Raw genomic sequence first — 27,666 nt, forward strand, 5'->3', positions numbered from 1 at the left:
ACTTTGAGAGGTTGCTGTGGCAGTGAGTTGTGTGGATTCCCGAGAAGGAGAGGGTGTTGGAAGTGGAACCATGGAAGTGAAAAGGAGCCAAAGGAGCTGCTTCACCCAGACCTCCTGTTTGGGTGAGGATTTAGGCGAAGACTCGCAGCTGGAGTATCTCAGTGCTCACGAGGAGTATGAGGAGGAGAAGAACAACTCCAGTGAGTTCTCTGGGCAGGGGGAGGTTGCAGAGGTGCAGGACATGCCCGTGATGAGTGACAAGGTGTCACCCCAGATGGCAGCAGGGCAAGAAGAGCCTGGAGAGAGTGAAAGCCCCACCCAGAGCGCAGCAGTGGAGCCAGACATTCCTGCAGACAGATCCTCTAGTGGGAGCCCCGGTGCTGGGAATGGGAAGCGCGGTGAAGCCCTGAGGAGCATTCCCAGTGTCTCTGCGGCTGTGCAGGCTGTGGGTGATTGCAGAGCTGGCTTCCCAGCGAGCAGAAGCAGCAGTGCCCAGGTGTGCCTGTGCTCCAGGGCAGTGAACACAGAGGTAACCATGATGAGCAAAACTCGGCCCGTGGGGTGGCTGGCTCAAACCTCCGTGGATGCTGCTTCCAACACAGAATGGTCCTTCCGAGCTCAGAGCTCACACGTGCAGGTAATGGACACTAAACAAGAAGGGCCACCAAACCAGTCTCTAAAATTTTTAACTTGTCTGCATGGATCTGTAACTTTTGACTTTTTATTTTTTATTTGAAAAGCTGGGATCAAATGATCATCTGTGTATCTGTGATTGGAAGGCAAGCACCAGCAGGTGGGTCAGGGGTTGTTCTGGGTTTTGGAATTTGAGATTGTGGGAAAGAGGGTTTTTCAAGGTTGTCTGTGGCTTGGCAAAACTGTTGCTATTAAAAGCTTGCTGGGCAGCAGTTTCTGCTGCAGGGGCCAGGTGAGGAGAGTGAGCTGAAGACCTCCTGAGGCTGAACAAAGACCAAAGCAGCGTTGTTCAGCAGTTGCAGACTTCCAGAAGTCCTTTCCAACCTAAATTATTTCATGGAAATGGAAACAAAATAAGTGCATTTGCAGATCCACAACGTTGCTAAGTTTCTTTTTGTTCTTAAGACTTCACTTTTTGGATACAGATAATGATGGTGCTTGTGTGGTTCCCACCTCTCTGACAAAACTGACTGTAATGCCGTAATTATTGTGGGCTAAATAGGATTTTCCTTAAATCATACTAGAAATAGCTTCTGGCAAGCTTCAAAATAAAACACCACAAATGTAAACAAAATCTTGAAGCCCTGGAATAAATACTTTGTTGTTATTATTTTAAAGGCCAGACCAACCCAACAAGCAAACTGGGAAGAATTGTGCATCAGGCTGCTGTCAGAAAATCCTGCAGAGAGCAGTTGAAGCAGAGCTGCAGCTCCTGGCCATCCATTATGAGATGTGCTACCAGCACTGCTTGAAGGTTTATGAGCTGGCTTTGGAGGAAAACACCTATTTTGGGAGGCATGTGCTTTAATGTCCTTTAAAATCAAATGGGGAACTGGTTATCAGGCAAAAATTGCTAAATGGTGCTGCTGGATTCTATCCATAGCTTCTAGGAATGTTTATAATTAGTCCAGAGGACCCCCAAGTCTTATTTCCAGCTTTAATATTTATTTTGTAGCATTCAAAGTCCCAAAATCCTGCTTTTTTTCCAGGAATGAAACCCAAGTGAGGCACAATACCGTTGTTAATTTGTGTTCTGGTATAATGTAGAGGGATCTTTAAACCCTGTAAAAGCTTTGGGCATCTCCAGAAGCTGTAAAATCAGTGAAGTGTCTGAGCTGATGTTGCTTTCTTACCCATATTTTAATAGTTGTGAGAAGAAGACTGAGTTGCATTCATCTCTCTTGTTGGTTTTGGATGAGCTGGACAGTAACTACAGCAACATGAGAACGAAAGTAAACACGGGCATACCTTTAAAAGAACTTCCACCACTGTCAGTTGAGCTGAAGTTTTCCCCAATCTCTTCCTTTTACATCCCCTCCAAGGTAATTGCTTAACATTGTTTTATATTTTAAATACAAATTCTTTCATAATTGAGATAATTATAGGTAAATCTTCCTCCTTTTTTTTTTTTTCAGGTTTTCATAAAGAGTCTTTACTCTGAGTAAGTAGCTTTCATTTGTTGCTCTTACTGAGTTAAATGAGTTTATAAGGTGTTAAACCTGTCATTTCTTTATTTCAGGATGAATAGTTGTTGTTTAGTTGAAAGATCAGCATTGCCCTGTGGGCACAATGCTTTTATTTTAGTGGCATTTTTCCTCTGTGGTGTTCTACTATGCAAACCAGGGAGTGTCTTTACTATCTTGATAGTAAAAGTTTTCAATTTACAGGTCATTTTCCTGATTCCCTGCTTTCACTACTAAAAATCTGTCTCCAGTTATAATGGCAAAAACCAAGCAACAAAAAAATAAAGCCCCAAAAATCCCACACCACAAAAAACTCCAGAAAGACTTTACTGCCAGCAGAGATAATATGAAGAGATAATATGAAACTGTTTTGTTAAGATTATCATTCCGATATGAAGGATGATAGAAAAATAACTTTATATTTGAGGCAGGTGCGTGATAGAACACGTTCAGGAACCATGTGCAGTGACTTTCTGTAAGTGGAGATGAAAAAGTAAAGGCAATTATTTTGTGTTGAAAATAATTAGTAAAAGTTCTGCAGGTATTTCAGATTGTAATGAATACATCTGAACATCACACTGAAAACTATTAAGATATAGTGAAAAAAGCCAAGATTTATTAAGTATGTTTATTTTCCTGTGAGCTTCTGGAAATACTTAAATTACTGTAGAACTTAAAATAATTGTCCCATATTTTGTATTAAATTCTTGGATGTGTTTCAGTGATCTTTCAGGTGAAGGGAAAGCTGACTTGGAAGAACTAAAACAGCAAGAAAAGGGGATTTCTGCCAATAGGGTAGGGAATTCTTCACTCCTGGGTTTTGGACATGGTAATGTTGAGAAGTATTTTCTCTTTTTAGGTATCTGCAAATGTGATCAGAGTCTTCAGGGCTCTCAGCCTGGGTTCCTCTCCACTAATTGCAAATGTAGCTCATATGCTCACAATTTTAATTGCCCTTTCAAAGTAAAATAACTTGGGGGGTCCTTGAGGGTTATCAGCAGATGAACTTTTTAAAGTTCACCCACTTCTTGGGCTGATACTCTGAAAAATAACTTGTAATCTGAAAAATAACTTGCTGGGAGTGCTGTGGTATCACTGAAATGTGTTTGTAGGGGAAGTCACAGGCTGGTGGTGGTCATCCAAGTGACTCTGCTTCCCTTGAGACATGGGAAGAGCAGCCTAAAGATCAGGCTCTGGAACGTGGTGAGTGATCTGCTCCTAGTAAAAATCATCCTTTATTTTGAGCTAAGTTTTCAGGGGAGGAGAGAGATTGTGGGTAAAACATATATAAGGTGCCCTTTCTATGATGGTGTATTTATTTATCAGCTATGAAAATTTATTGATAAGTGATAATAGCTCTATATTATTACTTACATCTTGAAAAAAAAGTTTCTACTTAAATTAGAATTCCAAACTAGTAATGTCACCTCTTTGAAATGTAGTACAGAAACTTGATACTCATTTATGTAGCATACCATGGTTTGAATTTTAACACTTGAATTTTATCCCAACTGCCAAGGCTGTGTAAAAAATGAAGAAGGGAGTGACTATTGGTTTGATGCTAAGGAAGACTTGTCAGTGGCAGATGTTTCAGTAATGTGCAGAACAATGAAAAGGCAGCAAGGAAAACGAGACTCGACTGACTCAAGAGGTAAAGTCGTGTGCTTTAAGCTGATAAACCAAACAATGGTGTTTATTATTGGAGTGCTCTGTTCCTTCTCCAAACAGAAGTAAACTTGGAAAAAATGCCAGCTGGGTTTTCAGATTGATTTTCTCATTCACTAGCAGTGAATCCTTGTACTCGGCTGTTTTCATCCATCCATGTTTTTCCTTGAAAACTTCACTTACAGAGCTTGAACTCAAATTAGTAAATGCCCAGCCAATCACATAGTTGGAAATCTTTCTTCTTTTTTTTTTTTCCTCCTCGTCCTCCTTTCTGTGCTTCCTTCTCATGCTGGACTCTCAAGAGTGGGATGCAAATGGTTTGTGTTTGGAGACTGGAGTCCCAGCTGTGTGTGGTGAGAAGTCCCGGGGTGTTGAAGGCAGAGAGCTTGGGGGTTCTGTGTATCAGCCTTCAGCACTGGCACTGTTACTTCAGAGCCGTGTTTCCTCTGCCTCCTAAAATCTCAGGAAACACTCAGGGAAAAGATGTTCCACAGACTGAACTGCTATGCTTCTCAGGACACTCATTTTCTGTTAGAAGAGTCTCTTCTTTCCCTTAGTTTTCTTCTAAGTAGGCTTTCCAAAATCTACGGAGGCGTCAGCACAGAACAGTCAATAACTCTTTGCTTTCTTGCATTTATTATTAGAAGTGAAGACAGTGAGAAGTGGGAATCAACATTCTTCTGTTCATGGTGATAGCCCAAAACCCTCAGTGCCTGAGGTAGGTCTGTTCTTAATTTGTAGAAGGAATTTCTTGCCTCTTTAAGGCTTCTTTCATACTCCACATTGACTACCAAGTGCCCTGATCTGAATTCACCTAGCCAAGAGCTGGCACAGTCTTTGCTTGGAGATAATCAAAAGGCAAGTAATTACTACTAACACTCCTTTGTGGGGCAAACTAAGAGCCTTAAATCTTCTTGTCTCATAACCTTTAATAGATAGAAAATTATGTCAGGTGAGAAAATGTTGCATATTGGTAATAAATTTCTGGCATGTGGCAGAAGAGTGAAAGCACCATTCTTTTGCCCCTGCATCAAACTATGACACTCAGCTGTTTTTTCTTAATCCTAGGACAATTTGGAATTTACCCATTTGCACTAGATTTTTTTTGTCTTGTGACACCTATTTTTTTAATGTGTCATATGGTTTTATACAGGAAAGATGTTGGGGAGAGAAACTCTTGGATTTTCTAGCAAAAATCTAAGAAACCTCTTCATACAGAGTGTTTTGTGTTGGCTCAGCTTGGTCCTTTGAGAGTAAAGAGCAAATCAGTAATTGCTGGGGTTGCTCTCATAAAAGACAGATTTGCTGTCTTTGGGGATTAAACATGCTGGTCCTTTGGGAAATGGTAATTGGCTCTAATTGAAAGTAGCAGGAATAAAGTGAGCTTTAAAGTGCCTTCCAACCCAAACCATTCTGTGGGTTTAAGATTTTCTATTTATCTGTAGGAAATGGTGTTGTATTACCCGTACAATGTTTAACCCCCATGCATTTTTTCCTTATTTTGATGCAATTCCAGGAGCCTGGGGAAAATTCCCTGCTGAAAACATCCACTTGTTCCTCTGTTAACCCATCTGGTATCTTTGTTTCTCCTTATGCACTGAACTTGAGCAGCTTTACCAAGTTAGTAAAGAGACTTCAAGAAAGGCATCCAGAATTCAGCAGGTGAGACATTTGGGTTTCTTTGCAGCCCTGACTTGTAATGGAGATGGTGACTAATTGCTAAATGTGTGGCACAAAATGTGATGTTAACAGTTACTTCTTCAATTCCCACAGAGATGAAATTGTGGAGGCTGTGAAGGAGGTGAGGAAAATCAACAAAGGTGTCCTGAGTGGCCTGGCCATCAGTTCTATTGAGGAGCAGACCTCTGCCGTTCTGAGGAGATCAGTGTGCTGCTCTCAGCAGAAGCACTGAAAAAGGTGAATATTGCAGCCTGGAGCCCTGCAGAGGTGGCAGGGTGAATTCCCTGGAGCAATGTTTCTAAGGCTGGGAGCTGTAGAACAGCTCAAATGGTACAAAGCTTGGCGTGCTGTGGTTCATTACTGACCTGCTTGTGCTGAGCTCTGCCGAGGGCGCTGTCACACAAGCTCGGTGCAAAGCTGACACCTAATGGCCGGGCCTCGTGTAGCCTCACACAGAAACGCCAGCGCTGCCTCACTTCAGTCAGAGCACCGAGTTCTGTCTGGGGGCTGGAAACCTGACACAACCAGATTGTGTCTTGTCGTTTTCTCACACTGATCCCTTTGCACAGTCGTGTGGCACTGCAGGAAGCTGAACGTGCTAAAACCACGGCCCAGAATTCCAGGAATCTGTCTATCCATCCTTGGTTTGGTCTACTCATGCTTGCTTCAGGTACTTCCTAGCAGTGCCACTACCAGGTTTCCTGCAAAAAGGAAAAGTCTTCATAATTATGCCCTGTGTGACTTTCACAGGAGTGCAGATAGGGACAGACACTCATCCCCACAGAATTAAAACCTCATGTTGGAAGCGTTTTCAGTCAGTGAGGTTATAACAGCCTCGAAATGTGCCTTCCTCGTGGAGTGATTATGGTGCGTGGGCTCTGCAGTCCTGATTGTTCCTATTAGAGTATTTTTATCCTGCTGTTTTGTGTGGGAGATGATGACTTTTGCTAATTTTTATTTTCACCATGAGGGAGGTGTGTAATGACCACGTCATCAGTAAATAACGGGGAGAAAAAGAATCCCCATTTTCCATAGTCAGGAACAGGTATGTAACACATATAAGAGAGGGTGATTCTGCTCAGAGCTCACCTCTACTCACTCAGTCTTTGTTGTGCTTTGTTCTAGATCCTGCTGCAGTTGCTGCTGGAAAGAGCAGCCTTGTTTACTGTCATAAAGGTTAACATTTGTTCTTCAGAAAAAGTTGGGGCAGTGCTGTGCTGTTTCCAGACCTCTTCTGCTCCCTGTCCGTGGCAGAGCTGTGGCGTTGTAGTATGCCGAGGCCCCAGCTTTGGTGTCTCCTGCTCCGTCAGGGTGGGAGCAGTCCCAGGCTTTGCTGTTCCACGTCATTCCCAGCAGCTGTTGCTGTTTCTGTTCCCGGCCTTGGCTCTGGCATTAGGCAGGTGATAATAGTTGGGGAGGAACTGGCTCTGTTCTTCTCGGAAAGCAGGTGTGTGCCCGGTGTGAAAGACTGGAGTTAGCACACTGATGTTCCTTCACGTTCACTTTTTAATTGACCTTTTTGCCTTGGAAGGGAGAGCTGACTTCAAGCGTGGGAGAAGCGATTTGTGGGGCGGTGACCCTGCTGCAGGCAGAGTCCTGCCCTGCTCCCAAGGGTTTATCCCGATCCGGAGCACCTGAGGAGCCCGGGCCGGCTCTGCTGCTCAGGCACAGCTCGGCAACGAGCTGCAGGTGGAGCTGTAGGAGCTCAGGAACGAATAAAAAAATAAAGAAACCTTAAACCTTTCTCCTTCAATCGCGTTCATTGTACGTTCAACGCTATAAAGGGGGAGGCAGCATTTTTTAGCTAGGGAGAAAGAAGCGGGATTAAGGAGAGCGCATGAAGAAGCAGGACTGCTCCGTGCTTCCCTGGGGAGCTGTTTGCTCCCTGTGCCGCGGCTCCGGGCTGGGAGGGCGGTAAGCGGAGCCCGGTCCATCCCGCTGCCCCCCGGCAGAGCGGGGCAGGAGGAGCCGGGCGGGGCCGGGCCCGCCCCTCTGGCAGCGCCGCGGGCGCGGAGCCCGCCCGGCCCCGGGAGCGGAGCCGCTCCTGCCGCGGGGCCATGGCCCTGCTCCCGCGGCGCTTCCTCTGCTTCGTCCTGGGTAAGTGTGGCCGCCGCGACACAACTTCCCTGGAGCCGCTGGGGCGGCGGGCGAGGCTCCGCGGGGCTCCCCTCGCCCTGGGCTCGGCCGTGCTGTCCCCGCTCTCCCTGAAGCGCGGCCAGGCTCCTGCCTGGCTGCGCGGGCGACACAGCGGTGGGGAATCGAAAGGAGAAATGACTCCAGGGCGCGTAGCCCCGGGAGCAGTGGGGTGGTGATGCTGTGGGACACAGCCTCTTTGTGGGGGACTCCCTGCTCGCTAGCTGAGATGGACCGAGGCGGGTTCTGCCTCCTGTCCGTGCCTTTCGTTGCAAATGTTTAATTACTGCCTTTGGATTTTGAGTTTTCCCATTCCTGAGCCGCAGGGAGGAGGAGGCAGCCTGAAGGAGCTGAGATTGGATGTTCTGGGGTTTACCGGTGGTGGGGTTGGAAATGCTTGCATTGTTTCCATGCCTGTTCGGTTTCTTCGCTGCTGCTGGCATTTCAGTGCAACAGGTAGAGATTTGTGCTGTGCTTCATCTGTGTACCCACAGCTAAAGCTCCGAGGGACGTTCGTGCTGTGTAAGAATGTGTTTATTTAAGGTACTGCGAAGGGAAACAGTACACCCGCATCCTAACGCCGATCTTCCACGAAATCAAAGTGCTTTTTGAGGAAGCACAAATTTCTCCTTCCTTCCCCTGTGCTGATTTTCTCCCGCGAGCCCTGGTGAATAATGCATTGAGCCGTGCTGCACATAATGTGCTTATCAGTACCACGTAATTAACTATTTACTACTCCTGAGCCCTGCAGGGGCAGGAGCAGCCTGTGCCCTTGGACCAGGCACATTCCCCCTGCTGGCTTGCAGGGAAAGGCTGCACGTTCCTGGCTGCAGAACGCTGTGCAGGGAGCACGAACTCCTGGGAGCTAGGATCGCTCTCTGCTCTGCTTTCCCAGCCCCTGGCTCCTTTTCCTGACTCTCCCTTCTCTTGCTTGGGGAGCTGAAACTTTTCGAAGTGCTCCAGGCTGCTCCTTTCTGTCCCCAGTAGGCTCAGAAGCAGCAGGATCTGCCTCTTGTGTGAACCAGGTGCCCGGTGGCAGCTGATCTTGGTGCTGTGGATGTGGTTTTCACTACATCCTCTTCCTGGGATTTTTTTACTTTGAGCACATGTAACTAAAAGATCCAACCTTTTTACACCGTGCAAGTGCCAGCTGGGTGCCCAGAAATCACCATGATTTGCACCTATGAGGGTGTTTTAAAGTGAGAATTTATTTTTTTTTTAAGGGGAAGGGTTTGAAAGAAAAACCTTTCTCTTAAAGCTCAAGCTTTAAGGAACTTCACCACTGGCTGCAGTCTTTAAAAAACAGTGACAGTCAGGGAATCAGCCATCCTAAAAAGCCCAGTCTCATCCAACAGGCCAGGGATCCTGCTGTACCCCAAGGTAACCACTTCCATTAAGGTAAAATGAGGCTTTTCCTGGGTTTTGACTGCAGCTTCCTGCAGAGACTGCTCGGGGAGGAGGGGATGAGCCAGGCTCCAGCGATGATTGGCACCACGCTCAGCTCTGTACTGTATTTTGGTGTTCAAGGGCAGTGCTGGGCTGCTTGGATTTCTTTGGGTGTAGATAACTACTGCTGTGAGAGGTAACAGGCAATTGCAAATAAGGTCAGTAAAACATTAATATCTTCTTGATTCCCTGCACCTTCTGTCTGTGCTGTGCCGCGCTGTGTTTGCACAGTCTACAGAAAATGATGCTTTCTTAAGAACAAAACTTGTGGGCACTGTTCATGACCTCTCCTGGAAATCAGGAATTGAAGTCCTTTGTGTCTTCTCTCAGCCCAGAGCACACTCGGTAATGCCTACTGCTGATTTCAGCTTGAGTGCCTCCTTTATAAAAAGCTAGACCTCCCTTTAAAGTTGAATTTAAGGGTGCTACCTCTCTGAGAAAACTCTCCTCAATATTTAGAGAGTGGCCTGTTGGAAATCCCTGACAATAAAGTAAAACATTCCTCCTCCCTTTCAGAGCATCTCTGAAACCTCCTATGCATCACAAGAAAAGTGTGTGGATAGGGACAACAAAATTGCCTCCACCCTGTAATTTCTTGTACTGCTCCCGTACATGCCAGTCGTTTTCCTGCAGAAACCAGTGGCACATGGATTTCGTGGGCTGGCTGAAGGCTGTGTGATCTGGTCAGGAAGCCTCTTGGGGTTGCATTTATTAACTCTGAAATGATGCTGAATTTAAGAGCCGTGAAGCCCCAGTGCCGTAACTGTTTGTGCTGACCCAGGAGGCTGTGAGTGATGAAAATACAAATGCCATGGCCTGGATGGAGTGAAATGAGAGCCCTCATAATGGCTGAGGATGGGGCTGGCATCTTCCACGTTTCACAGGGCTGGAAATCGATGTTGGGGTTATGGCAGAGTTGAGGGAGAGCCTGGAAAGCCGTGGGTGGGAATCTGGAGTCACTGCTCTGCTCTGCTCTGGCAAGTTTGTTTTGTCTCTCTGACTGGATGCAAAGTCTGGCTCTGTCATTTCTCGGGGGAGGTTTGGGCCCCAAAGCCGTGGTTGTGGTCAGAGCCCTTCGCAGCCCAGACCCTGCATCAAGCAAGGACTGAAAACATCAGCGGGTTGGAGCACGAGGAGCATTAAAAGCCCATTAGAGGAGGAAGTGCAGCGTTTCAGCTCGCTCAGACAGCTAAATGCCTTTTTCTCCTCTAAACTCTGGCGTGCCTGGGGTTTGCCAGGTCAGTTCCTGCTGTGGGTGGGTGATTACCAGGGAATGAGTCTTGGTCCCTGTCTGCCATTGTGCTGCCTGCAGAGCTGGCTGCTTTTAATCATCAAATCCACTAATGAAGCTGCTCCGTGCTTTCAGTCCCTTGTCTCTGTGCAACAGCATGAGCTTTTGGGGATCTGAAAGCACATCTTGACACCTCAGAGCAGAACCCCAACGGGGAGGCAGGCAGCAGGCTGGGTGAAAACCCCCTGATTTCAGCCAAGGGTGATCCCCTGGGCTTCCCTTTATCCTTTCAGTAAGGTTTGCTGGGAAAGCAGCAGTGCTGTGTGGATGAGTTGTAGGGAGGTGCAAAATCTGTGTGCTCTTCAGCTGGAAGGGAGGAAAACCACATTGAGAAGTCTCTGTTGAAAAGGAAAATAAATGATTGTGGTGATTCCCAGGCTGCTCACGTGGCTCAGCAGCAGATTTTAGTCTGGAAACTCAGTGTTGAGAGTATTTAGTGAAACTGCCATTGTCTGCAGCCTGTGATGGCTGCACCAACATGACACTGAGGTTATTTTGGTTTTCTCCCTGAGAAATTTTTGTATTTACGCATTATGTGCTTATTCATGGGAAACCCGTTAGATTGCCCAGACAGTGATTTTTTTTTTTATCTTGAAGGGTAATTCAATAAAATGTTTGCTAGTCCCATGTAGCAGAAAATCTCTTTAACACACGTTGAAACCTGAACCAGCAGGATCACAGTGTGTTGTCTCCAAACCAATGCCAGGCACTTTTAACCTTGGTGTTGCTTTTCCCTGTTCTTATTTTAGCCTCAATCAACTGAAATAGCCAAAGGAAAAAATAATCCCCGGGGTGGAAGGAGAGTACATTTGCCTTTGGCACATTCCTGAGATCTGGAGTGTGGTGGCTGATCGTTTCTCCTTAGCTTTGTGCAACAGGACCAGCCTGGCTTTGAGACCAAACCAACATCTGTGCTTTGTTGATGTTTTAAAAATAACTCTAAGCCCAGCTCTAAGGTTGGATTACGGTGTTGGGATGGCAATGTTGGACACCACAATCCTCCCTGGGAGGGCAGGGGGATGTGGCTGGTTCCCTTCAGCCCCTGGATTCGGGGTGCACAGAATCAGTGGGGATCCCTCCTTTCTTCCCCCTGCCCTTGTGAGGTGATGGTGGCCATGGGTGAAGTCAGGGCTGTACAGACATTGCCAGTGCCTGTCTGAAGCCTGTGGTTTTCCTCCATTAATTAAATCAAGAAGAACTATTTTCCCAAAGACCCCTGCTATTAATCAAGAATATAATTATCTTTATAACTAACAGCTCGTGGCAGATTTTTCCCTCCCCTGATGTGCAGTCAGCCAGCAGTTGGGTTTCAGCATGCCTGGCTTTTGATTTACTTTCTCCTTCCTCCCGTCTCGGCTGCTTTTGATTTTATTTTACCTGGTGAGTGAATTTTAGTGGGAAAATAAAGGTATGTGTCATTCTGTCTTCTACAGAATTAAGTCTGGGGACATGTAAGAGAAGTCCTGGAAATGTGCTTGGCAGCCTCTGATGGATAACAAGGCCATACCATAAATTGTGCTAATACAGATGGGAAACTGAGGCAAGGAGAGAAAGACCCTCATCCAGTTCCTTGGAGCAGCCTATTGCAGTGTATTTAGTAGTTAATATTAAATATTATTTAACAGCATTTTCTTTTTATGGCAAAAAGAAAACCCCTTGTGACCCTGCTAAGCAGGACTGCCCTGCACTGGGCTACACAGTACAAACCTTTATTTTGCATTTTCATTTTAATCCCATATTCTGCATGTTACAGGAGCTGTTACATGGAGTCTTGTATGGATTGGAATGGTGCTAAATCATCTTTCCTTTGGGGATGGATTGGCTGTTGTAGGTGCTTCATGAAATACTGGCCTTGAAAGAGGAGTAACACAGTGCAGTGGTACCTCTGAGCCCCCAAAAGCCCCCAGACAGGCTTTGCTTTCCAGCAGCTGACTCCCACCTTAACTTGCAACTAATATTTCCCTGGCAGTTATTTTTAGGCAGTTTATTTTGTGCCCTCTTAGGATGCTTGGAGTAGCTATAGAATGGCAACAAAAACTCAAGTGTCCCCAACCCAGCAAAAAGTAAATGCTTACAAATCAGCCAAGTGCCAGCTTGAGGGGTAAATCACTTCCTTCCTTTGCAGGCACAACAGGATGCCAGATTTAGAACCTGGGAGGATCATTTTGGATTTCATGATGATGTTCAGCTGTATGCAAAACACCTCATTAATGCTGGCTGGGAGAAAAGAAAAAAAGCAGCTTTCTCTTTATTTTGCTTAGTGTAATAAAATGAAAGGAATAACCATTGCAGGAGCAGGGATGAAGTCCCTGAGTTAATAAATCAGATTAAAGGCCTTTAGGTTGTGGGTGCACTTCCCCTTAATGGGAACAAGTGGTTTGTGGATGGGCCCCAGAGGGCTCTTCAGGCCCACCACCTTCCCTAAGAGGTGGAAACCTTTGGTCCCTTTGGTCCCTAACAGGGGCCTGTCCCCAGCTTGGCTGAGCAGGGATGACTTTCCCTGCTGGCTGTGGATTCAGTGTCTGTATCTCCCAAGGTACTTCATCCATGGCACTCCCACCATGGGCTGTATCCTAACCCTGCCTCTTCTCATTTCAAGTTTTTCCCCTACTGTGAGATTTTTTTTCCCCTCTCAGCTTGAGTGACTTTTCCCCCATCCCAGTTCCCTGGAGTCCTTTTGAGGCTTTGTGGTAGTGAAGCTGTTGGACAGGCAGAATTTGGGATGAGCTTTCTGTCTGCAGAGCTCCCAGGGGAGCTGTCCCTGTGTCCATGCTCTGTTCAAGCAGTGGCTCTGTGCTTTCCTTCTGCTGCTCCATCTGCAGCCCCCTGGAGCAGAGGGCAGGGAGGGGGATCCTCCTCCTCCTCTTCTGAGTGAGCACTGGCAGCCTGTCCAAGACATCCTGGGATCAGCATTTCTGGTGCTTGGAGATGGGCACATCTCCCCCCAGCCCCCAGCTCTGCCTCCAAAGTCCTCACTGTGCTGTGGTTTAGTGGTGTGGTGGAAAATCCCCTCTCCCTTTCAGCACAGATCCCGTGAATTCCCTTTTAATTTACATCCTGAGTGGCTGTGTTGGGAGAGAGTCCTGCAGATGAAGGGACAGTGCCCCAGCAGTGGCTGGGGAGGCAGAAGCTGCCTGGTTTGGGGACTTTGGGATGCTCCTGAAGCGTCCGTGAGCAGTCTGGGAATGGGATGATCTTGCACAGGTCTCTGTCTCCCCCATGATCACCTGCAGGGCTCAGACTCCTTCATCCATCCCCATTCCTGAGCTGCTGCACAGCCCCTGGAGCTGCTGCTGGATCCCTGAGCCAGCCAGGCAGGGAGGGGAGACTTAAAAATCGATTCCCTGTGCAAATCCCGGACGGAAATAGCCCTGCCAGGCTCGGAGGTTCCGGCTGCCTGCGGGGGCACAGCCCGGGCTGGCAGCGAGGGGAGCTGGCACCAGATGGCTCCTGAGGAGGGCACAGTGCTGGGTCAGCCACCCTGCTGTCCCCAGCCCCAACACCTGCAGTTTTCTGTCCAAAAAAAGTGTTCCAGCTAAACACCAGCTTCCTTTTTTCCTGGTGAACCAAGCTCTGAAGCCTCTGCCAGAAGCAGCCCCAGTGGAAGGTGTTTCTAAGCAGAGGGTACCAGACCCTTCCCAGCCTTCTGCAGATGCTGGAAGGGACGATTTCTCCATTTTTGTGGCTGCAAACTGGGATGTTTTTCACACTCATCTTCTGCCTCCTGCCCCATGTCCTCTCCCCACCCTCCTGTGAGTGTTTTATTCTGCAGCCAAGTCCAGACCTCGAGGCTTGTTCTCAGTAAAACAGTAAAACCACCACCTTCAAGAGGAGGGGAGAGCAGCCTGTTTCCATCTGGAGCTTGTTGAGAGCACTAATCATTTCACAGGGGAGGTCTGAGAATTTGGGAGAAGCCCAGGGGAAGATACTGGGGTGTTTGTTCTCAGAGCCCAGAGCTTTGCTGGTGCCACATGTGCCAGTGCCAGCCCTGCTGTGTCACTTGGCAATCATCTGCCATCTTTGGGGTTCAGCTTTGGGATGAATGTCTGCCTGTTTCCTGCTCTTTGCTAGGAAGCCCTGAACAGTTTCTCCCCAAAAATCCTGACAGTCCATCCAGATGGTGTGGTGCATTGTCTGCATGTGTCATCAAATGGTTTCATCATTCACTCAGCACCATCAGGGGTACTTGCAGAAATGCCTGGGAAATGGGAACATGCCTTGCTGTGCCAGTCTGAAATTCTCAAATCTGTTCTCAGGCTCTCAGTCTTCCCTGCCTCTGCTTCCCTGTGGGGTTGGTTGCACATCCCAGCAAGAGAAGCCCAAAAATTCTCAGAATTCCTGGAACACTGAGGAGAAAAAGGCCAGAGACCATGGAATTGTGCAGAAGCATCGTGATGTGAAGTACAAGATGTTTTTTGCAGAGAAAGCTCAGGGATTTTTGTGGTGAACCATCACTGTGACAGATGTGTGGGCTCACAGAGAAGTGGTGTCCCCAAAACTGTTTCTGTCCCAGGCTCCAGCTCTGAGAAATGCAGTTTAGGAAAGTCCAGTTGTCTTCTCTCTTCCTGAAATTTTTGTAACAATTCAGGACCAGCACTGTAGTTCTGCTGAGATAAATGTGTGACAGGCTTTTTGCACTAACCCTCAGTAAGCTGAGTCCTGGTGGATGCTTGCTGGGACTCTCCAGGACATCAATCCCAGGGCAATCATGAGGATCTGGGATTGCCTGCAAAAGCCATCCCTCCAATCACCTCCTCACCACTGCTCTCCAGGTGTTCCCTGTGAGGAGGCAAACCAAGGTCCTTCATATTGCATCTTTTAACAGGCAATCAGGGATTCTCTCAGCAGGGAAGGTTGTTCATCAACAACTCTAGTGATAGAAGAAGAGGGAATGGCTTCCCACTGCCAGAGGGCAGGATTAGATGGGATGTTGGGAAGGAGGGGCCCTGGCACAGGGTGCCCAGAGAAGCTGTGGCTGCCCCTGGATCCCTGGTAGTGTCCAAGGGCAGGTTGGATGGAGCTTGGAGCTACCTGGAATAGTGAAGTTGTCCCTGCCCATGGCAGGGGCTGGAATTGGATGAACTTTGTGGTCCTTTCCAACCCAGACCATTCCAGGATTCTGTGATTCCTCATGTCCACGAGGCACCTAAAGGCCAAGCAGGCACGGTGTGGCTCCAGGGGGATGCTCCCAGAGGAGCTCTGCATTCCTGCAGCTCTCAGTGCCATTTTCCCTGAGGGAATGGCAGCGACTGGGGCCCATGAGAGGGGAGCTCTTTGGAGGCAGCTCAGCCTTGGTACAGTTGAGTTTTGGAGCTCAGTTATTCAGCAGCTCCTTGCAGCCTTCACAGATGGATGCTGCTGAGCTCAGAGCTGTGACTGCTCTGGAGCTCAGTTATTTACAGCTCACTGCAGCTGACTTACACCATCTCCATCAGCAGGGCTGGGAGAGAAGAAAAACCTTCTGCTCATTTAATGAGAGCCAGGAGATTCAAAAATCCCTCCCTGCTTTTTTTCCCCCTGTTGTTACAAACCCTGAGCCTGTCCCAGTCTGAAGTGGGGTTGGGGGAAAATCTGTGAAGCAGCAGGGATCTGTGGGGTGAGGTGGGGACCGTGTGGAAAGGTGGCAGGAGCTTCTCACTTTGACCTTAAATTGTGCAGTTACAGCTGAAGTCAGTTCTCTGGGTTGGCTGGAAACAAAAGAGCTTTTTTTGCCTTGCTGTGCCCAGCTCCATCCTCGCAGCACTGACACTGACCCTGCTGGGCCTCGCTCCTCTCGGGGCTGACACAAAGGAGCCCTTCACCATGTCCAAAATCAAATGTCCTTGCCAAAGGTCACTCATGGCTCTGCTTTCCCCAGTCCCTGGGGCTGAGGGATTTGCAGAGCCCACGTGGAGGTGTGGGAGATGCAGGGGGAGAGGCATCTTCAGGAGCAGGTCCAAGGGGGACACCAAGGTGCTCACCTGCCTCTGAAGGACCTCCAGAGCTGCATCTGCTGTGACTGGCAAGTGCTTAAAGCTCCCCAGGGTTTGGTTTTCACTTGGTTTGGGTGATTCTTTTAATAGTAGGGCTGGTTTTTATGCTGGCCACCAGCTATCTGTGGCTTGCAGCCAGGTTGTGGTTGCTTCCTCCCCATCATTTATTCAGTGCTTCTCCTCTCTCCACTCAAGGTTAAGGTGTTTTCCTCCAGCTCCATTGTGCATAAGCAGCTATGTGGCCATCAGGAAACATTTGGGCATCCCTCAGGATGATTGTGGTACAGCTTGTCTGGGCTCCTCCCAAATGAGAGTGGGGAGCAGCCAAGCCAGGCAAAATGCAGCAAAAGCCTGGCCATCCTTACTTTGCTTCTCTCTCCTTGTGCTGCATCACTGCTGAACTTCCTCAAGTGGCTTTCCCTTCCTCAATTTCTGTGTGCTTTGCATGTCTCACTCATCCCTTCCTGCCTCTGTTTCCTCCTGTGCTCCTCAATCCCCTTGGCTGCTCGTCTGCCTGCTTTTCAATCCCTTCTCCCCCCCTGCTGTCCCTTGTCCTTCTGCTGTGCCCTCCTGCTCTGCACCTGACACATTCCCCAGCAGCATTTTCTCTGCAAGCTGCCTGTCCAGACAGGTGATGGCTGTGATATTTACAGGGCACTTGTCCTTCACAGTCCAGTGCACGGCTGTCACCGAGTGGTGACCCCCGGGGTGGCTCCTGAGCCTCCCTGGGATACTGGTGCTCGCTCAGCCCTGTCACTCCTTCACTTGACTCATCCAGATTGGAAGGGATGGCAAGGGGAGAAAAGCCTTCAGGCCATCAATCATCCTTGAGCCTGCCTGGACTGAGATTTGCAGTCTGTAAAACATTTACATTTGCCTCGTGTAAAATTATTGCACCTTTCCTTCTTTCTTCTTTGTTCTTCTTTCCTTCTTTCCTTCTTTTCTTCTTTTCTTTTCTTCTTTTCTTCTTCTTTTCTTTCTTTTTCTTCTTCTGCTGCTTCTTCTGCTTCTTCCTTTTCTTCTTCTCCTCCTTTCTACTCCTTCTTCTCCTTTCTCCTTTCTTTCTCCTTTCTCCTTCTCCTCCTCCTCCTCCTCCTCTTGGTGCTTTGCTTCATGTCAAACCCTCCCATCTGGAGCAGATCCCTTATCCCTGGCTGAGGTTGTGCCCCTGGCTGGTATCAGCTAGGCAGAGCATGAGATTTTGATAAACTCAGTTTTATTCTTGCAACAGTGAGGGTTTAATGCTCTTTAACTTCCCTTGGCTCAGTAACTCCCACAGTTTAATCTCAAGTCAGACCAAAGCCCTGCACCCATCCAGAACATCAGCCAACATCTGGGTGCCCTTCCCACCCAAATTCCCACCAGGTCCTGACTCCCAGCCATTGCCATGGGATGCTGGTACCTAAGTGCTCTGAGCATTTTGGAGGCTGCAGAGGGATGGTGTCCCATGGTGATCTCCCTTGGCCACTAAATAAACAGCTCAATTCTGTCGTGTTAAAAAAATCAGATAAAAATAAAGCAGAGAGTTATTCACACGTAGCAAAAAATAGATCTGGTATGTGGTGCCTGTCTGCAATGCACTCCAGGAGCTGCAAAGGCACTAGCTGGCACTTTGGGGAAAGCTATTATTTATAGCCAGGCTCACTAAATCATTCCTCAAAGGATTTTTTTTCCCCTTGCCTTTGTAGCATCACTGTCTTTTCCCTTTCCCCTCACCAGCAACGTTGCACTGACTGTGCACGAGGCTGCAAGCAGCCCCTTATCATTCCCTGTTTTTAAAGCAGTTGCAGGGGCACATTCCCAGGAGGGAATTCAGTCAGCACTGTGCAGCCAGGGATGGATTTGATGGATTTCCCTGTGCTCCATCAGAGGTGGATATTTGTTCCCAAGTGTGGCACTGTGCAGGTCATTATTCAGGGGTCAGCAGCAGACTTCCTCTCCTCTCCTCTCCTCTCCTCTCCTCTCCTCTCCTCTCCTCTCCTCTCCTCTCCTCTCCTCTCCTCTCCTCTCCTCTCCTCTCCTCTCCTCTCCTCTCCTCTCCTCTCCTCTCCTCTCCTCTCCTCTCCTCTCCTCTCCTCTCCTCTCCTCTCCTCTCCTCTCCTCTCCTCTCCTCTCCTCTCCTCTCCTCTCCTCTCCTCTCCTCTCCTCTCCTCTCCTCTCCTCTCCTCTCCTCTCCTCTCCTCTCCTCTCCTCTCCTCTCCTCTCCTCTCCTCCCCTCCCCTCCCCTCCCCTCCCCTCCCCCAGCTTCACCCCACACCTTTACTTGTTTTTTAAGCCCGAAACCTGGACATTTTTAAGGCATTTTGGGCCATCAGGAGAGAATAAATCCACATCCTTACTAATTTATGAGTTACCCAGCACATCTTGAATAACCGATTTATCAGCACTGAGCGCCTGGGGGGGTGCAGGGTCTCAGGAGGGGAATAAACCTGAGAGAAGGAGGTTTTGAAGAGCTGGGGTTGCTCAGCTGTGAGGTCTGGGGGCTGTGGGGGTGCTGGGACCCCCCAACAGTGCCTGACAGCCCTGGCCTGTCTTGCAGCCCAGCACTTCATCGCGGCCACGGCGTGCCAGGAGGCTGACTACGGCTGGATGATCCGGCACTACTGCCTCAAGCAGTTCCAGCTCAGCATGGAGGGCATTGGCCAGCGCCTCTGGTGTGACTGGGACGAGACTGTGGGGTAAGTGAGCTCCTCCTTCTCCCAGCTGGGGTTTTGGGGTGTGAGGGGCTCAGCACTGGGGTTTATTTCATGGGGAACACCCTGGTTTCTCTCAGCTTGGCTCTGTTGCTGCTGGGTCTCCAAAGGGTTTCTCCAGCCTGCTCACAGGTGGAGGGGAGGGCAGTGGATGTTGCCTGCCCAGACTTTGGGAGGTTTTTGGCACTGTCTCCTGTGTGTGCTGGATGAGGTGGGTTGGGAACTGCCTGAAGAGCCAGGCCTGGGGGTGCTGATCATTGGCCAAGCTCTGGTTGCAGCACCAGGGGTGTATCTGGGGTCAGCACTGCCCTGCTTCTTCAGCCATGTGGGTGTCATCTCTTCATCAGTAATGGGGGTGATGGGACTGAGTGTAACCCCAGCACCAAACCTGGAGGGCTGGGTGACACTCCAGAGGGTTGTGCTGCTGCCCACAGGGACCTCAGCAAGCTGAGAACCTCCCAAAACTCGGCAAGGGCAAGGGCAAAGTCTTGCACCAAGGCACCAGGACATGCTGGGGATTCTGGTGGGCACCAGGTTGAACATGAGCCAGGAAAGCAGAAACTGAGGCAGGGGAGGTCCCCTCTGGACACCAGGACATGTGTTTTCACTGGGAGGGTGGTCAGACACTGGCACAGATCTCCCAGGGAGGATGTGGAATCTCCATCCTTAGAGATACTAAAAAACCTGAAAAAAACTAAATAAAGCTGAACATGGTCATGAGCAACCATCTGAGCAGGGGTGTTTGGACAAGGTGAGTGGATCTCCAGAGGTCATCTCCAGCCTCAGCCATTCTGGGATTAAAGAGCTTTAAAGGAGCCTGAGCAGGGTTTGGAAGTCAGGGTGCTGGTCATGTTCCACCACTGGAAATGGATGGGTTCATGAAGAGGCAGATTGGGATCCCCATCATGGGGGCTTCTGGTGCCTCACAGCTTGCTGGATATATTTTCCATGAGATTTTTGATTTTTTTCTCAGCACTTTGGTTCTCCAGACAGTTCAAACCACCCAAACTCAGCGTGAAAACCCCATAACCCACCGAGATATCCTCAAACCCTCGCTGTGAGAAAATCCCAAACTGTCCCAGTGTTGGCTCAGCCCCTGCTTCCAGAAGTTGTGTGTTGATTTTTCCAAGCAACTAGAGGGAGAGGCTGGGCTGGTATGGCAGTGGCAGCTGCCTGCTAAGCCTGCTGTTTGTAATCAGTGTCAGGGAGTCAGCTGTGATTGATGACTTGGGAGCAGCAGAGATGCAGCCTCGCTGCCCTGCTGGAATGCTCGGGAGCATCTCTGTGGGATGGGGAGGGTGCAAAGGGAGCCCTGCTCAGTGCAGCCCCACAGGGAGACTGGGGGTGTCACATGTGGGGAATGTGCTGCTCTGCAGGGGGTTGTTGGATTTTTTTGGGAATTTCCATTGGGTTTGGTTTTATATTTATTGCAAACAGTGCTTTCTTTGGATTAGCTCTTTCCTGTTTATAACCAGTGGAGCTGAATCATTTGGTACCACCACGGTCTAGATCTGCTGAGAAGGTTTTGACTGAAGTTGAAAGATTGGTCAGGGCTGGCTGTGTGTTGGTGTGAGGGCTTGAGAGAATAACCCCCCTCGTTCCCCCTTCAGCTGACTTTCCATGTTGTGCCTTTTCCTGGGAAAATGAAGCAGCAGAATAAAAATGAGCTCATGTGACACCAGAGTGGATGGGGGTCAGCTGGAAACAGGGAGCAGATGATGCTGTGTGCCCTGAGTGTTTTGCACGAAAATTAAGAGGTTTTGTGAGATTTTTGTGATTTCCTGCTTCATGGCCCTTTCTTCTGTGTGAAATTAAAACCTACACACATGTGTGTATCCATCTTTTGGTCAAAGGTTGGACTTCAAGATCTTAGAGGTCTTTTCCAACCTTAATGATTTGATGATTCTATTCTGTGGTTCAAACATACTCGTGGGTTTTCCTTCCTATTGATCCATGGCAGAATGGAGGGGAAGAAAAAAGAGCTGAAACACTGTGGGAGATGTCTGGTTTTGAGAAGCCTCATCTGGTGCTCAGAAATTCCCAGGGCTGTTGATGTTGTTCCAGCCTTCACCATCTTGTTCTTTATCTCACATTCTTTTTGTCTCCTAAACAGCTTCAGCTGAACTCGTTACCCTTGAGGCACTTGGAGGAAATGTTGATAAGCTTGCAGGGTTTAATTTGATTGCCTGAGTCCATTTGCTCCGTGCAAACACATGGCTCAGGGTTATTTGAGAGGTGACATTCCTCTGATCCTCTGGTGCCCTCAGGACACTGGAAAAATTGGGTAGAAATAACTCAGTTACTGCAGTAAATCAGCTGCAGGGATATGGGTTGGGGTGGGCCAACACCTTGCTCCCTGGATGTGTGTGGGAATCACCATTCCCTTTTTGGGGAAAGGGAAGATGTCCCAGCAGGAGAGGGCAAGGGGTGGCAGAGCTGGCTGCTCACCCTTCTGGCTCTACAGGAAAGATTTTGCATTCCACCTGGTGTGGGACAAAGAAATGGAAATAAAGAACCTGCCCAGAGCATGTTCTCTCCAGATCTTCCCCCAGACCAAGGCTTTTTGATGCTTGAAACATGTCTGAAACAAATGTTGGGAGGTTTTGCCTCTGTAGCACCAGCAGCACGGTGTTTGGAGCTCTGATTTCCTGGCTGCAGCATTTAGCAGGGAAATGCCCCTAAGCTCCATCATTTCCTGCTCAATTGAGGATGGCATGATGGGAACATCTGGATAAATGAATTGTCTCAGCAGAGTCTGCAATCGTGGCTCACTGCTCCTATTTATAGGCAGCAGATGCTGCTCCCATCTCGCACTCAGAGGCATCAGCTGAGCTCTTGCCCCACTGCTCCTGTGTGTGATGTAACCCAGGGGTGTCTCTGGAGCAGGAGTAACCCAGGGGTGTCTCTGGAGCAGGGGTGCTGGCTGAGGCTGGGTTGGGCCGTGTGGACAAGCCCCAGCTCTCGAGGAAGGTTTGTCCAAGCCCCTCAAGCTCTGCTGGCTTTAGGGAAAATGGGTGGATTTTGATACACAAGTTTTTCTCACGGACTGAGGGAACTTGTGTGAGCAGTTGCCCACTTTTGGCTGCCCAGAAGCGAGACTGGAGCTGCATTTTGGGATCTTTGGTGTTCAGGGCTCCTCCATTCCGTGGTGGTGGCCAAGCTGCTTTGCCAGGAGCTCAGCTGTGCCCGATGAATTATCCCAAAGAGCAGCCTGGCTATTTCCAGCTCCGTTCCATCGGCGCGGTGGCTGAGCCAGGGGCATTAGCTGTGGTCTCCCTCGGGGCAGCTATTTCAGGGAGGGATGTGGAGGGGCTGCCACTGCCCACCCACAGATGCGTCAGCAGGAACTGATGACTTGGGGATGTTTTTCCTGCTCGGTTTTGGCTGGAGGGAGTGGATTTGCAGGAGGGATGCTGCCACAGCTGTGGGTGTCACTCCAGCCCAGGCAGGCACCTTCATCCCAAATATATCCACCCTGTGGCATTCCTGAAAATCCCCATGGAATGCTTTCCCCGGGTGTCCTGCAGGAAGGAGGGAGCTCACCAGGGGCATGGTGCTGCTCTGGCAGCTGCAGCCAGGGATGGAGCTGCTCCCCCAGCTCTCAGCACACTCACACTCTCTCTTCAGGTTATTTACAGAAAACAGATTGATCCATTCTCTTACTACATCATTAGCTACTGATTTATCTTCAGCTTGCCAGGTCCCTCCTGGATACCCCTTTAGCCTGGCTTGAGGCTCACCCTGCACCCTTGCAGAGGAGGAAATCAGTGCTTTCTTTTTATTTGCAAATCCTTATGCTGTTTTCCTTTTTCCCTTCTGAAGCAAGGAATTCAGGGAGGATAGGAAATAGCAGTCCTGTGAACCCCAGTCCTAGTGCAACACCATCCACACCCAAGTGCTGTCAAGGAATAAATGCCAGGGCCACTTCCAGTCTTGGCTGCAGTGATTTAAAAAACCCAGAGGAATTTGTTAGGATTTATAGCAGTATAAGCATCCAGATGCCATCAAACCCTAAATCACTCTTTGACTGCTTCCCACCATCCCATCCCCATCCTGCCTGCAGTCCATCCACAGCATCCTTTCAACCCAAACCATTTCCATGGTGACAGGGAAAACAATTCTAACTGCACTTCACATCGGGTAGAGAAAAATTATTCCAAAGCACAGCCGAGCTTCTCAGGGCCAGGTGTGTGTCTCCTAGTGTGGTGGGATTGTTTGGGAAGGTCTGTCCTCTTCCCACTGCTATCCTAGAGCAGCTGTTAATGTTTTTGGGAAGGAGATGGAGGTTTGCAAATGAGCTGTGGGCTTGTCTGAAAGCCAAAATCTTGACTCCAGGTTTGCTACAGGCGGAATGGAAGCAGGGAACAAAGTTTATCATGGGAGGCGCTCCTGGTGAGGCAGGAGAGGCAGAAAGGATCCCCTGAGCTTCCTCAGTTTCCTGGTGTGGGGTCCGCGTGTGGCTGGGTCCAATGATTTACTCCATAGTAGTTATATATATTACTCTATTTATTGAAATAATATTGAAGCAAAGCTGTTAAAATGAGCAAAATAATAAGAATCCCCTCTCCCTGAGGTATTTCACCTCCAGCCCAAGCTGAATTCCCAGTGGGACCAGGCTGGCATGGTGCAATCACAATAATCAGTCTCATAATCTAAAATTCAATCTCATAATCTTAAGTTTGATCCTCACACGAGGCACCACTATATTATTTGGTTTTATTTTATTTTTTTTCAGTCAGATTAAAAGTACGGGAGATGGAATTTCGTGTTCAGATTCAGTTGTTTATTAATTCTTATTTATGTTACAGTGAGTGCTACAGCTTCTAGCAAACAAGCTAAAAATGAAGACATGGTGATGTATTTTGCTTGTTACAAGGTCTTTCAAGGCCTAATTGTCCAATTAAAAACTAACACTTACATTATTTTTATTTTGATCCAATGACCAAACACCCATGGCCCGCAGTGCGGCATTTTCTATCAAATTAACAAGTGCTGCTTTACACCCAGGTGGAAGAGGGACAAGAAGAAAGAAAGAAAGAAACCTCCACCCTAAAACCTCCATTTTTGTCCCATGCCTGTTACTGTGTTCTAAAACCCCAAATTCCCAATCTTTCACTGTGTTCAAACTACACACCAGTGATTCTAGTTCTGTAATTTCATTTTGGAAGCCTTCTCCAAGCTCTTTTGGGGGTCAGTGCTTGACAGCACAGAGAGTTCAAAATTCCCTGTCTCCAGGGTTCCAACAGCCCTGCTTGTGAGAAAAGAGAGAAGCAAATTTTGGAGATGCAGTGGGATGGATGTTCACCGTGGCTGTGATGAGGAAGAGCACATTCAGGCTCAGGCATCAACCTCTGTTCTCCAGAGGGATCCTGATCCCATCTGACAGGGCATGTGAGCAGCCTGGATCCAATGTTAACCCCTGTTATCCCTTCTCAGCCCATGGATTGTGTCAGGAGAACGTCCCCAGTGCCCTGGGATGCTGCATTTGGGATGCACAGGAGATGATGGGGTCTGGCAGGGCCATTTGGGGCTCTGTGAGGTAAAGTGGAAGAAATGAGAGCACTTGGCCACAGCTGAGTGCTCAGTTGCTTTCAGCTGGCTGCTGATAGAAGTGTTGCTCGAGTGTGCTCTCAGTAACCAAGGGCAGGAATTGGCTCTTGAGGAGCACCCGGCCTTGCTCTCCCTTGGCCAAGAGCTCAGCAGTCCTGGGTGTCATTCCTGCACTTGCACCTGCTCCTGAAAAGTTTCTTTTCCCTGTGGGACCCTCCTCACAGGCCTCTGGGGTGTGTGGGGCCAGAGGGTGGGAATGCCCCAATGCCACCCTGCTCCTGCTGGGGATGCCATCTGGAGCAGGGGCTGTAATGAAAACAGCAGAAATAAAAGGGACAAGAGACTTCAGGGTGTGCTGAGCCACCCCGTCACTGCTGTCATGGCCCCAGGGCCACCTCCTTGTCCCCCACACTGCTCGTGGGGCTGTGGCTGCCCAGCTCCTCTCCTTGCTCCATCCTCACATCTGGAGGTGGCTCAGTGCTGGATTACTGAGTGCTGGAATAATGGGTTCTGGAATAAGGCTGCTGCCTCTCTGGAAAGGGAGTTTATTTATCCTTTCCTCTGCTGGCACTGCTGGGCTCTGGTTCCTTGCATGTCTTCACACACAGTGATGGCAGCAGTGATTTATCCCCATGGAAGCACAGTTGGAGCCAGGGAAGGGCTAAGCCAGCTGCTCTATGTCCCTTCAGCTTTAAAAATAGCTTTTATTTGCCTGTTAACACTTTCCCTCTGACTCCTGAAGATGCTGCTGCAGCTCCCAAGATCTCTGAAGGATGCTGATGAATGGGAAATGGTAATTTTGCACACTGGGATGCTGAGCAGAAGCTGCTTTTAGCAGCTGCAGGCCCCATTAATTAAACCTCTGGCTGTGTGGGCACAGCCTGCCCCAGAACCCCAAACCAGCAGAGGAGCTGCACAGGGGCTGTGCAGAGTGGCTGGGAAGCTGCTTCAAAAATATTTCTTCCTCCAGGCAAGTTTTTAATTGGAGAGCTGGGGTTTGCTTTGCTTTGCTTCCCTAGGATTAGACGTGACTAATTGGGATGGGGGAGAAAATTGTATCTGCATTTTTATACATGGTTCTAAAGCAGGGAGGGTTTTCCTGTCATTGCAGAGGATGGCACAGGGGCAGAGCCTCTGGCTCAGGGCTGCTCCTGGTTTTCCAGGTATTTTTTCAAACAGTGGATAGACAGACTTGCTGGTCATAGAGGGGTGGGATGGGCTGTGGGCCTGCCCAGCTGGTTTCTATGCGAACTCCCCAGTTTTTGGAAATTAAAGGAGGTTTTTAAGTAGGTTCAGTGTACTTATTTCTGTCCCCCTCTGGACTGAACTCACACAAGCTGGAGGATGGTGCTCCAAAGGTTGGGATGAGTTTCCTGAAGGTCTGGCCTGTATTTTCTTATGGCACCATTTCTGCCAGGAAATTCTGCAAAAATGAACACAAACCGAACAAAAATCCTCCAAACTTGCTTCTTGTTATTCCTATAAATATTATTTCTGTTTTAATTTCCTTCTGTAAATTAAAGCTACCACCAGCATGTCACTCCATAAATGAAAACTTCTTTTGGCTGTGGGTGAGCACTTAAAAGTTGCAAAACCTGGTGGGAATTAAAAACACCGTTATCTTTTTACCTCTCTAGCTATGAACTCAAAACCCCATATATTTTTACAGCTCAAAATTTTCAAAAAACCACTATATACTTTTATAGGGCTGGATATATCTAGCTATAAACTCAGAAAATAGGTGAAAAATTTAAGAACTCAAGTGACAGCTGTAGTACAATCTCACGTACACATGTCTGTAATAGAGTACAATGTGTTGTACGGGGAGGGATTTGTTTAATGTATGTATTGTAAAGGATGTAGTATATATTTTGTATACAGTGTGTATGGTGTGTAGAGTCGTTGATGTTGCAGGGGGGGAAGGTGGCGTGGCCGTGCCCGGTGCCACCGTGCTGTCCCTGTGTTTTGCAGCACCTACGGGGAGCTGACGAACTGCACGGCGCTCATCGCCGAGAGGCTCGACTGCTACTGGCCCAACCGGCTGGTGGACGAGTTCTTCGTGGCCGTGCACAAGCAATACTTCAGGAACTGCTCCCCGTCGGGCCGGGCCCTGCACGACCCCCCGAACGGCGTGCTGTGTCCCTTCATCGTGCTGCCCGTGCTGGTCACCCTGCTGATGACAGCGCTCGTGGTGTGGAGGAGCAAACGCAGCGAGGGCATCGTGTAGGGAGGAGCCCGGGACGGACGGGCGGGGCTCCGCACCGAGACACCGAGCCCGGGGCAGGGACAGCACCGAGCCCGGGCCAGGGACAGCATCGCTCCTTCCAAGGAACCAGTGCAGCGATGGCTGCAGGGCAGGAGGGGATGCCCCGCCTCGCCCAGCCTCTCCCCCTGGCAAAGCGTGCCGGGCAGGAAAATTGTAAAGGGAAAAAACAAACCCAGGGGGTGTGGGGAGGAGAAATCCTGCCAGCCCCGCACCCACGCACGTGAGAGCAGCGGGGCTGGAGCATCCTTGGCTTCCTCTCTTGGCCCCGTTTTGGGTTTCCCCCCACGTGGAAAGGGATCTGCTCCCCCAGCCCCAGCACAAGGACTGGCACGGGCTGGGTTTGGCTGGCACGGGGGAACAGCGGGGGGAGCGGGTGGGGTAACAGGGAACGGGAATAAGGTGCTTTTCCTACCTAAATAAAGGAACACAGGAATTAACCAGGTGCCTGTCTCTGTGAAGGATGACTCAAGCCTCCCCTCGGAGACCCCCAATAGTGCTGAGCCCAGCCATGAGCCCTGGGTGGGGCACTGGGGTCCCTGGGCAGGTCGGGGCTGCAGGAGTGGGATCAGCTGCAGTGCAGGGACACTGGGCAGCACCTGGGATGGGATGGGGACTCCCAGCCCTGCCCTGCCAGCTCTGGTCCTTCCCAGACCCCTTCACTGCCTTTCTGGCTCAGGAAGGGTTGGTTCCCTGTGGACACACAGCTCTCTTCACTCCTGACTCACATCTGCCCCAAAAAACCCCAAAACCTTGAGGGACACCCAGCCCCCTTGCCTGGCCCACCCATCCCAGATCCCCTCTAACCCAAACCACA

The 27,666-nt window shown here is 49.1% G+C and overlaps 1 protein-coding gene across 1 annotated transcript; it reads left to right on the forward strand.

Moving 5' to 3' along the window:
* LOC116998683 (RNA-binding protein 44) lies at positions 1-27,294 on the forward strand. The gene is made up of 14 exons (XM_042779447.1): positions 1-637; positions 741-793; positions 1,312-1,488; positions 1,841-2,015; positions 2,109-2,134; positions 2,879-3,119; positions 3,269-3,359; positions 3,676-3,807; positions 4,466-4,539; positions 5,338-5,483; positions 5,595-5,730; positions 7,454-7,598; positions 18,883-19,021; positions 26,558-27,294. Exons 1-14 carry the CDS (start codon positions 71-73, stop codon positions 26,811-26,813), a joined length of 2,358 nt encoding a protein of 785 aa, XP_042635381.1. The 5' UTR covers positions 1-70; the 3' UTR covers positions 26,814-27,294.
* The last annotated feature ends 372 nt before the right edge of the window (positions 27,295-27,666 follow it).

Source organism: Catharus ustulatus, chromosome 7 (genome assembly GCF_009819885.2).
Source record: "Catharus ustulatus isolate bCatUst1 chromosome 7, bCatUst1.pri.v2, whole genome shotgun sequence".
Classification (NCBI taxonomy): Eukaryota; Metazoa; Chordata; class Aves; order Passeriformes; family Turdidae; genus Catharus; species Catharus ustulatus.